Raw genomic sequence first — 11,203 nt, 5'->3', positions numbered from 1 at the left:
AGGGCAGGACGCAGAGTGGGATGCGGAATGCAGAGTGGGATGCCGGATGCAGGACAGGGTGCGGGATGCAGAGCAGGGTGCAGAGTGGGAGGCAGGATGTGGGATGCAGGGTGGGACGCGAGATGCAGAGTGGGATGTAGGGTAGGACGCAGGATGTGGGATGCAGAGCAGGATGCAGGGCGGGATGTGGGATGCAGGTAGGATGTAGGATGCAGAGCAGGATGCAGAGTGGGACACAGGATGTGGGATGCAGGATGGGATGCAGGATGGGACACTGGATGCAGGGTGCTCAGGGCACACCCTCGCTGCCTGCACAGAGCAGAGCGGGGCTGTGCAGGCTTCCTGCTCTCACTCTGGCTCTGAGGCGCCCACGCTTCGCCTCACCCAGCCTCAGGGTCCTCACCTCAGCACCAGCAGCCAGGCTCTCGCTGCAGGAATTATTTTGGGCTAGTGTGGACGTGTCACTGAAGGCCCTGTCCTCACAAAACAAAGCCTGCAAAAGTGTGCGAGTACACAAGCGTGTGGAGTATCCAAAAAAAATTGATAGGGCACTTCACCAGTCTGCACACAAACCCTGTGCCTAACTAGTCTGCTAATTACTGCTGAGCTTTGTTTCCCAGCCACGCGCGAGCCTGCATGAGGATCCCGCCGGAGAGGTGCCGAGCGGAGCCGCGGGGCACGGGCTGGCCCTCGCCCTGAGCTCACCAAACCCGCATCTGCGGGCGGCACCAGGCAGCAGCGCTCATGACAGTCTGCAGCTGCGGAAGCCGAGCGACGCGCGTCTCCAACCAAGCGAAGCTTTGAATCGCTGTGATTAAAGTCATTTTGCTGCAGCTCAGCTAACAGGAAGAGAAAGAGACGGGGTGACTTCTCGAAGCCATTTCCAGCCTTATTTTCTGTGTCCTTCAGCCTGTGCTTGGCCCCCTCCGAATGGGACGAGCGCACACGCTGCGGATGCGCATGGGTACGCGCTGGCTGGGCTGCGCTGCGCCATCCCACACCCACCAGACAGAAAAATCATTGATTCGAGCTGGAGATGCTCAAGAAGCCTTTCCCCTTGCAGAAAAAAAAAAAAATCAGCTCACTTCTCATCTCAGCCCACCAGATAAGAGATAAGAGCAGGTGACACAGGGAAGAGGGACAAGTAAAACCTCCGGAGGGAAATCCCAGCGGAGTTTCTTCCAGAGCCGCCCGCAGCCAAGGGTCCGGAGTGCGCGCAGTGCTGTGTTGGCACCGCACGCCCGCCCCGCGCACCCGCCCCGGCTCGGCAGATTCGGCTCCCGCGCAGGAGCCCGGCCAGGGCTGGTAGGAGAGGAAAGGAGCCTGGCCCGCGGTTTGGCTCTCTACTGCAAAAAGAAACCGAAACAAAGACTGTTAAACACAGAAACCCCAGACTCCGGCGATTTCTGAGCCTTCAGACCTGTACGCGTTGCTTCAGACTTCCCAGACGGGTGAGCAGATTTGGGCTGGTGAGGGGTAAAGACAGACAGGAAGGAAATAATTCAAGTATTTTATAACACCCACAAAAGATAAGTTTCAGATTGTCCTGCGAGTCTTTTCACACGGTTCTCCACAGGCGTGCCCGAAGGGGAAGCTCGTTTGCCTTGATGGCAGAATCGTGACAGATTAATTAGAGACCTTTGAGCCCAGGAACTCCCAGGACGTCCCAGTTAACCCAGCAGCTCAGGTCCAGCCTCGACGGGCGATCCCAGTCCAGCCCCAGGAACTCACCCAGCTCCTTTCAGACCCCCTTTTTCCCTTCTTTCACTAGCCTTTTAAATTTTACAGCTTATTTCCCTTCCCTGGCTGCCCCAGCAGCGGATTTTACCCTCTCTGTCTCGGGGTTGCAACCCAAATCTCCCCTGAGCTGCTCAGGCTGTTCACGTCCATGGCCAGAAACTGGTGAATCCCACTGAACCCCAGACACGCAGCGACGTGACGCAGACGCGCCCACGGGGGACAAAACCCTGCGTGGGGCGCGAGCGCCCATCTCCCGTGGGCTGGGAGAGCAAAACCGCGGCCTTGACTCCAAGACTGCGATAAAAAAAATAATTGTTCCAGCTGGTGGCAGCAAAAGCTAAAAAATATAAAGGTGAAGCAACGTGCTCTGCCTGCAGCAGGGCGCTGGGCCTGGGGGGCTTGGGACAGACGCCTGGGGCGCAGCGAAAGCCCACGGCCCCCGCGCCGTCCCGGTGACAAACCCGCTCCTCGGCACACGCTGAGCGCTTGACATGGCCGCAAGCCGAGGGGCCAGCCCTCGCCGGGGGCACGCTGGCTTGCACACCCATTTGCACACCCGTTTGCACACCCAGCTTGGCCTTTGTGCGCTTGGTCCCAGCAGAGCGAAGCGGGAACCGGGTGCGGCCTGGCCGCGTGTCCCAGACCCCGGCGTCGCCTTCCCTCCCTCAGCACCTCCGCTGCAGCGAGCGCAGCCTCCACCGCTTACCAAGACATTTGGGTTTCTGTTAAAAGCCAACAGAACAAGGGGTTTGTGAGGGGAGGCTCCAGTCCAGCTGTGGTTTGGAGGAAACAATGCGATGAGAAGAGCTGAAGGGATTACGGTGTCCTGTGCGCCGCCAGACAGCAGCGACGGAAAATCAAAACTCATTTGTTATTTGTGTCACCCCGCTACCTTCGTGAATCCTATTTCATTTAAAACAAAAACCAAACCAACGTGCCAGAAGCCACCTGCGTCCCCCCAAAATCAATGGAGACCAGCGGAGGATTCATTGAGACGGAAGGGAAGCCGGATTCATCCCTGCGGAGGATGCTCCCGGCTCCCCCGGCCGCTCCCGGAGGAGGCAGAGCCCGGCGGCGGCGCTGGGGCCGTCCTCGGGCCAGCCAAGGTGGGTGCCCAGCTGCACAAGCCACGGCCCAGTTTCAGGGTCCGTGCTGTGGTTCCAGTTTAACAGCGATGCCGGGCAGGACGCTCCCGGCCTGTGCAGCCGGAATTTGCTAAACCCCCGCCAGCCGCCGCGGGCACCGGGGTGGCGAAGGCGCCTCCGCGCAAGCAGACGACAGCGGCACCATGGCAAAGCCCCAGTCTGCAGTCCCCACATTTAATAAAAAAAAATAAAATACAATTCCTTTGTGTAGTAGAGGCACAGGTCTGTCCCACCTTGCTACAAACCAGACCTGCACAAAACTGGGGTTTTTTTTTTGTTTTGTTTTGTTTTTTTTTTCCAGTTTGAGCTACTAAATTGATGAGTAAAACCATCCCGGCTTCCCAGCTCTTGAACCCCTCAGTAGCCGCTTTCACAGGGGACGTGGGACACAACCAGGGTGGGGGGAGCGGCTGCCCGAGCCCCCTCCTCGCCCCGGTCCCCGGGGAGCGCAGGGATGCTCCGTCCCCGCGGGAGCTCGCCCAGGGACGGCGCGGTCACCTGTCCCCAGCTGACTTCCAGCCCAGCACAGAACGGCTCGGTTAAACATCAAACCTCCCTGTAAATAATTAATTCCTTGAAATGTAAAGAAAAAGAATCCCAAATGACAAAGCCCTGACACCGTGTCCCCACCGTGCTCTGCAAAAGGCAATCAGAAAAACTGAGATGGGGAAAGGCAGTAATAATGATGACGATCCAGCCCATAATCTCAATCTTAAATCCTCTTTCCCCGGCGGTTGGAGGCCCGTTCTCTGCAGGAAACCGCTGAAGATTAAGCGTTTTTAAATCAGGTCATTGCAAGGGACGGTTGTGCTTTACCGAATCCCGTGTTACCGGCAGGTGTGTGGAAGCCTGGGGCGGGGAACCGCGGGGCTCTGCCTGCCACGGGTGCCGCACACAAAGCACCGCGGTTGAGTCACTCACTCCTCAGATCCCCCTCGTTGCTCCCTCCCCATCGCAATCGGGCACCCCGGTGCCTACGAACGACGCTGCGTATTTCTGCGTCCTGCGGATTCTTCCTCTACCTACCTGCCGCCATTCACAGAAAACTCCCAAGGATTCCCCAAAAAGTCCCGAAGTCCATGCCACCTGCTGAGGAAGGCACCCATGGGTGATGCTCAGCCCCCCAATTCAACCCAGGCACCCGCAGACACCCACGCTCGCTCACGCGGACACGCTCGCTCCGCACATACGGGCGTCCGTAGGTCAGCGTTTCCACCGTTCCCAAAACATTTATTTCTCCAAAACTATTGCTAATGACAATGGATACATTTTGTTGCCCCAGGATGGATTCAACATTCCCAACACGTGTACTCCTACCGCTGTACAATACCGTACCAAAAGGAAAAAAAAAAAGGATGTGCCTCCATATTGTACAGAGTCGCGTATACAAAGTTCAGTTGCACACAGTCGGATATGTACACCGTATATATATTGGTGTAGAAGACACGGAACAACAGAAACCGTTTTAGCAAGAACATTCCATCCCACCATTAAACAACCGCTGTCCGTAAAATCCCAAACCCCAACGCGCCCTACAAGCCCGAGCCCGCGGCTGCAGGGCTGAGGTTTCACCGACAGAAAGGATTCCCAGACGTCGCGACCGAACTTCCCTACATTGCAGCAGAACCACGACATCACCGCGCCAGAGGCGGTTTTCAGCAATTGCCGCGTTTTGGCTACATTGAGCTGGTCTTCTGAGGAACCTGCAGCTCACCAGTATCGCTCCAGCGGCTCACCAGTATTGCTCCGCAGTTTGGCACACTCACGGTCCAGTCCCACTGGACCGCAGGACTGACTCTGCCCGCAGGGAAGGGCTGGTGAAGTCCACTTCAGAAGTAAGGTTACCACAGTGCCTTTAAAGGGAAGGGTCCATCCGCATTCCACGCAAACCGGTAAATATTCACCCTGCGTGAAGCGTGGTTGACCAAGTATTGGTACAGCAGGGAGCTGCCCTCCCTCTCCGCCCTCACCTCTTCTCGGCCCATCGTTGAAGAACACCACTCTTGTCTCAAACTACATTATAGGAAGCACAAAATGTAACAGGAAAAAAAAATATTTTTTTCTATTTTCCCAGCCTTGACTTGCTGTTTTGGCGTCTCTAGATCCACCAAAACAGACTCCGAGAACCAAGCCTGGGAAATAATTCACCTGCCTTCTGGCGGGGCGGTCAGCAGAGGCAAGGGATTAAAACCGCCGCCGCCGCTTGCGTGTGACACAGCCGCCAGCCCGTCCGAGCCTCGGCAGGCACAAGGCAGTGGGTCAAGTATACTTTTTTTTAAAATTTTTTTTTTTTTCAAGTACCAAGTTGTCGCACACAGAGAGACAAGCAGAAAGCTGATCTGGAGAGAGGATTAGATTGGAAAGTGATGGATGATTCCAGCAGAGGCTGGAAGCATCCTGTGGGGAAGGGCGCGCACCCCCGGGAGAACATCGCGCTTCTAGTTTCCTTTTTTTTTTTTTAAAGCAGTTTTCCTACTTTGTGGTTCACAGGCCAGCGGGTAAATGATTTACACTGCAGCGCACCCCGTGCAGTCAGGGCTGGATCCTGCGCAGCGCGGGTACCTGACCCGGCCCACCACACCAGTGCCCCACACCTGAGCGCAGAGGGGGAACAGATCACCCAACGTCTCACCAAGCCCATCACCAAATTGACTTCACGGGGATGTCTTCCATCATCACCATTGCCTCGCCAGCAATCAATGCCCCGCTGAGAGCATCGCCTCCCCTCAGCATCCCCTCGGTGCATACTCCAGCGGTCCAGTCTATTAGGTACACATACGTAAAGGATCCCAAAACGTATACAATGTCCGACCCAATTTGAGGTTTTGACACACAGAAGAGAAATAAGGCAGCAAACTCCATCTGCGACAACTTCTTTTGTTGTAATATTGCTGGAGCTCTTCCACGCGCGCAGGCGAGCCGAGCGACTGCTCGCCCTGTACCAAGTGCGAGGTGGGGAACCAGAACAGATGGAATTTCTTGCCAAACTCTGAAGTGTTTTGATTCAGTAAATAAATTTATGAGAACTTGGTTATCTTAACCTACTTTTGTGCAAGAAAAATCTTGCCTTAAAAAAAAATAATAATAAAAAATAAAATCAACAAAAACTCCCCAAACTCAACATGAGGTATTCATCACAGGAAACCCAAAGACTCTGTTTGGACAGGTATCAAAATACATACAGGTACAACAACTGTTTTCTGCTGTCACAGTGCACTCTGATTATTTAATCATTTTCATTGCAACAAACCACCCAGCACAGATAACGTGGGAGCTCGGTCGTGTCCCACTGCTTTGACACGAGGAACAGATTCGCAGGGCGTAAACTGCGAGCCTTTGGGTTGCCTTGGAGAGGCAGGAACTCGGCAACCCTGGACGCACGCTGCCCAGTTCCCAGCTAGGGAAATGCCACAAAAAAAAAGGTTAGAGCTTCAGAAACTATTACGATTGATCACCTAAAATCGTGTTTTATTTTAAAAGTTTTGGTTTGGATTATTTCAATCCAACATCTGATGAACAAGAATTCTTTGTTCATACAAAGCACTATCAAACAGACATACGTATTCCAGTTATCAAACACTTCTCTTTATATTTGACACAAACATTACATAAAAGTCATGAAAGAGAATTCCCATGGAAGAGCTAATATTTCTCCTGAAGATGAAGATACGAAGGAACATGGATACCTCCCCAAGCAAACCACTGTGTCGTACTTGTCCACTCTACGTTGGTCTCTTCTGCAAGAAGCCCACTGGTTTTGCAGGGAGCGGTGCCGACATTTCCAGTTTCTCCTCCCCACCTCTCCTGCAACGACTGGTCGTAAAACACTTGTGGCAAATGTTCTCTCAACCTTCTATGTTCAGAGTGAAGCAGACAAGCTAAAAGTTTCCTTTTTTTTTTTTTTTGTTTTTTTTTGTTTTTAATCTCCTGTGTGTGTGCGTGTGTGAATTTTCTGCTGGCTGGCCAGATCCAGAGCACGTGGAAGAGGAAGGACGATCTTCAGCCTGCCGTATTGCTTGCTGTACGTGTAAGTGTCAATCACAGTGCACACCAAAATTCCAGTTGAGTTCTCAACGTACAGGTTATCCTGCGGAACACGTTCCCCTCGACAGCGGGATTGTCCCAGAGCTGTGGACGCTAGAGATAAGCACAGAAACTCATACACAGACAGCTGCTGTTACAGTAACCTGAAAGAGTTGTTTGGTTTTTTTTTTTTTTTTAATCTCAACTTCCACTCATACTTCAGACCTTGAAGATGGAAAAGAGCATCTCCTCCAAATTTGCTGTGCGTGGCTGGACATTTATTCTTAAAAACATGAATGCTAGGCATAAAAATATAAAGAAAATAAGGCATTACAAATGAGTCACAGAAAAGTTACAGAGATCCTGCTCTTGACACAGAATAACTTTGGCCGTTCACGACCAGAAAGAAAACGAACCCAAAAATTCCTTACTTAAAGTAAATGCCAGAAAGTTCTGCCTGAGCAAAAAATTACCAGTTTAATTCGATTTTTCTCCAAAAGAACAAGTGATTCCTTGATGGTAGAAGTCCATCAGAACCTGAGAGCAAAGGTCGCTGGTCGCGCTGCTGGGATCTTCCCCCGCGAGGGGAACAGGGCGAGGTGCGGTGACAGTCACACACGTACCGCGGGGCTTCCCGGGGACCTGCTGCTGCACATCAGCTACGGAGAAACGAGTAGCGGAGTGTTCTCACCGAAATCTTTCCGGTGCTCCCCAGTTTTCAGTTGTTCTTAATTTCGGGCACAAAAAGTTGGTGTTTTTAAAAACCACCATGAGTATGGATATAGGGCTTCTGGGCAGATGGGGGTGTGCGTGTGGGGACGGACAGGGCACAGTAAAACCCCGTTCATTTCTCTGAGTAACATCCTAAATCAATCAAGAAGGTACACTGAAGAAACTGTTCTTAGAAATGAATTCTTCTTTTTTTTTTTAATTACTAAGTCCCAATTAAGACAACATTGCAGTCAGAAGGAAGCCAAGTGTTAGAAACCCACAAATTTAAAAGAAACTCAGCTAAATTGGAGAGAAAAATGGCTTTTCTTATCTTGTCCTTGCCTGAATGTTGATGAAAAAAATAAGATGCACAGCTTTTTTTTAAATCCCAGAAAAGTTTGGGACCAAGGTGAACCGAGGGTCAGCCAGAGTCTCCTCTCTTGTGGGACTGCAAGATCTTCTTTACTGTTGTAAGCGGCACATGCCTTTTTTTTTAAAATTAAATAAATGTTAGCATCGTGGAACATTCTCAGTAGAGTACAAAAGAGTTCATGCAGCCTGCTAGCCGCTGAAGCACTTGCTGCCTACCATAGAAATACAAATACTAAGAATTCATTCATGTGTCTGGAGTCCGATAGAGGCATGCCAGTCTCCCAGGGAACACGCAGGGAAGCCACTCCAGAAGCTGCATGCTGTCACCTCGCTGTCCCCAGCAGCGTTCCCACACCGCTCTATAAGAGCGGAGACCCCTGAAGCAGTTCACAGCGGTCACAGCCACCGACCGAAGCATTTGCAACCAGAAAGAGCGAGAAGATACAAAGCTTGAGAACTTCTGGTTGAAGATTTTACAGTGCTTTTAACTGGGATTTTGGTAGGGATCCATCTGGATATACGGTCAAAACAGGAACATGTGCGTTAGAAAATGAACTCCCATCAGAGTACGCTGCGTTTTCAGAAGTTAGCTTGTTTTTACATTCAGTCTCCTGAGACCACACACCACATCACAGCCTACAGGCTGAACACTACACTGAAAAACAATAAAGCTGTTTTTAAATATGGGAGAGCAAAGAGGGAAAACAGCTAGATTGTCCATAAGCAACTGGGCTCCTATGCTCCTCGACCTCAGGAACACGTTTGTTTATATTTGCACAGACACATATTACGTATAACTCCACAAAATCTAAGAGTGTTCCAGAGTAAACTATTCTTCGTGGCAAGTGTCGACTAAAGGATGAGGCTGGATGGCCAAGAGCTTTGGCCCCGGGGGGAGGAACGGGGGAGCAAACAAACAAAACCAGAGGATGCGATGGAAGTCGAGACAGACCCTTAACCACCGTGGCACCAGCGGGCGACGTAATAATAATAATAATGCACAAGAAACAGGCATGTCCAAGCTCCACGTAACCAGTGGCACCAAAACATGCAGTAGACTAAAATCTATCCTATTGTTTCCCTGTGATAAATGAAACACAGAATATACAAGTCACTACACCAGTATTCAAAACATGATGCCACTAAATATTTCTTTCAGTGGCCAAACACTTGTACAGAGCATCAACTAGAAACCACGATCCGACTCATCGCTTCTTCTGTGTTTTCCTCCTCAGCTTCACAGTGACCCGACACTGGATTTCTGACGCGTGGCATGAACTGTTCCGCCTTACGAACGTCACTGATACGGGTACGTGGGACGAGGTTGTTACCACTTGGTTCACTCCCGGGAAGCGCTCCCAGCAGTAAGTAGCAGTTCACAACTAACCTTCAGCAGAAGTTCAAAAAAATTAGTTAAATAGGAATTTCAAAGTCTTTACCACAAGTCCCTTCATTGGAAACAACACAGTTATACCCACAGAGCAGCATCGAGTTTATCAGACAGTACAGGACTTGTCAGCAGGCTGCTGAGACGCAGAGGAGGCAACGCCGGGGCTCGTGGCGTTTGTTTTGGGGAAAACCGTCGGCTTGGGTCGAGTTGCCGGAGGTTTCACCTGGGTGGCCATTTTGACCGACTTCACTGGCCTGAAGGTGCAGGGTATGTCGCCGGCCGTGCTAGCGCTGCGCTGGAAAGCCGGCTCAGTGTCCTTGAGGATCTGAGTGTGCAGAGGGCTGGAAGGTTCGGAGGTGGGGGCCACCACTGGAGACGTTTTCAAAGGCTCCAGCGTGTCGAGGACAACATCTGGTGTGTGCTTTACGCTGCTTTGCCTCTCCAGCTCCCGCAGCTCGTTCAGAGCAGAGTTCATAGTAGCTTCGATATCCTGCAAATGCAAAAGAGAAACAGAGTGAATAACAGAACCCAGACACAAATACAGAGACAAAAGTCAGCCTTGGAGAACAACGCATTTGTTTTCAGCCTGTAAACACCAACACTCAAATCAACTGGCAGGTCAAGGACCTTTAGGTGTCAAAGCGAAACCCATGCCAAACTACACAGCGTTACAGACTGAGGCCAAGAAGCAGTAATATTTTCCATCAACGGGGACCAAAATAATTCCTAGCACTTTCTCGATGCTGATCTGGTCCTTTACTGGTCCTGACGCTGCTTGGACTTCAAAGACAAGTACAACCCCAAAACGCACAACAGCATGCGATTCGAGGTAAGAGGATCCGTTCTTGTACTTCATTTGGAATGTAAGATCCAGGAGAGTAAATTCTTGAGGAAAGGGTTGATGATTTTGACACTGGCTGATGGGCCACACACCGAATGTCGAAATCCTGGTGTGCTCCTGCTGCCTCACTGGTTTCCTGCTGTCTGAGCAGTCTTCCCTTCCCAGAAAGGTACTACACCGGACCCAAAATTTTAATGTTTTGGAGAACACAAAAGATATCAGAAACATATATAGAAATTCAAGTTGGCACTTCTCCTTCCTCTTATAAAACATTACAGTTATTAGCGAATAGATAAAAGGAGAACTTTGAGGTGAAAAGCGGGTTTTTTTTTGTTCTCGGCCGTAGCAGGAGCCACATGTTTGCTGCAGCCTGCGCTGCGGAGCCCACTGGTGCGCAGAACTCGCTGGAGAGCAGAAGAGCTCAGCCTTTCTGTGACTCACAGCTTGGCTCCAGCTTTTCAGCTTCCTCAGAGGTTTTTCAGGGGGTGGGGAAGGTAAATCAGTCAAGGAACGGTGGAAGAAACCAGAGACAGTAACCCGACACCTCCGAGTCTTGAGGCCAGGCAGATTTTACTGACAAAGTTAGGGAAAATACGTAAAAACGCATTATAATTATTAGATGCTGTTTGAACAGATACTGCAGGGCAGAGAAAAATACTAATTTAACAGAGCTTCCCCCTCCCCTTTCTTTTGATTTTCCCCTCCTCTTTTCCTTTTCTCCCCAAACTCTTCTCCAGTGAAACAATGCAGTTCAGGTTCTGGCAGGAGGAGGAGACAGAACAACTCCAGTTACAGCTTAATTGAGAAAACAAAGAACCTGATTTATGTCAACCAAAGCCTTGGAAGCACAATGAAATATGAAGACAACAGGAGCCATACACTGTAATTCCACTGGAATAAGTGGGCTAAAGATAGTCACAATGGCAAAACACAACTCTCCATCAGAATATGTATCCCATTTTTACTCAGACCTTCTTTATT

General features: G+C 50.7%; 1 protein-coding gene across 6 annotated transcripts in view; it reads right to left on the bottom strand.

Annotated features, from left to right (window-relative positions):
• Positions 1–6,326: 6,326 nt before the first annotated feature.
• Positions 6,327–11,203, bottom strand: part of SRGAP2 (SLIT-ROBO Rho GTPase activating protein 2) — a 106,401-nt gene continuing 101,524 nt past the window's right edge. For all 6 annotated transcript variants that reach the window (XM_086765458.1, XM_086765461.1, XM_086765460.1 and 3 more), the window contains one exon: positions 6,327–9,871. In XM_086765458.1, coding sequence (XP_086621584.1) covers positions 9,488–9,871 — 384 coding nt within the window. In that variant the 3' untranslated portion in view covers positions 6,327–9,487. The remainder of the gene's footprint in view (positions 9,872–11,203) is intronic.

The sequence above is a fragment of the Chlamydotis macqueenii genome, chromosome 23, assembly GCF_036417535.1.
Source record: "Chlamydotis macqueenii isolate bChlMac1 chromosome 23, bChlMac1.mat, whole genome shotgun sequence".
In the NCBI taxonomy this organism is placed as follows: domain Eukaryota; kingdom Metazoa; phylum Chordata; class Aves; order Otidiformes; family Otididae; genus Chlamydotis; species Chlamydotis macqueenii.
The sequence above is the reverse complement of the archived record's forward strand: the minus strand, read 5'-3'. Positions and strand labels throughout refer to the sequence as shown.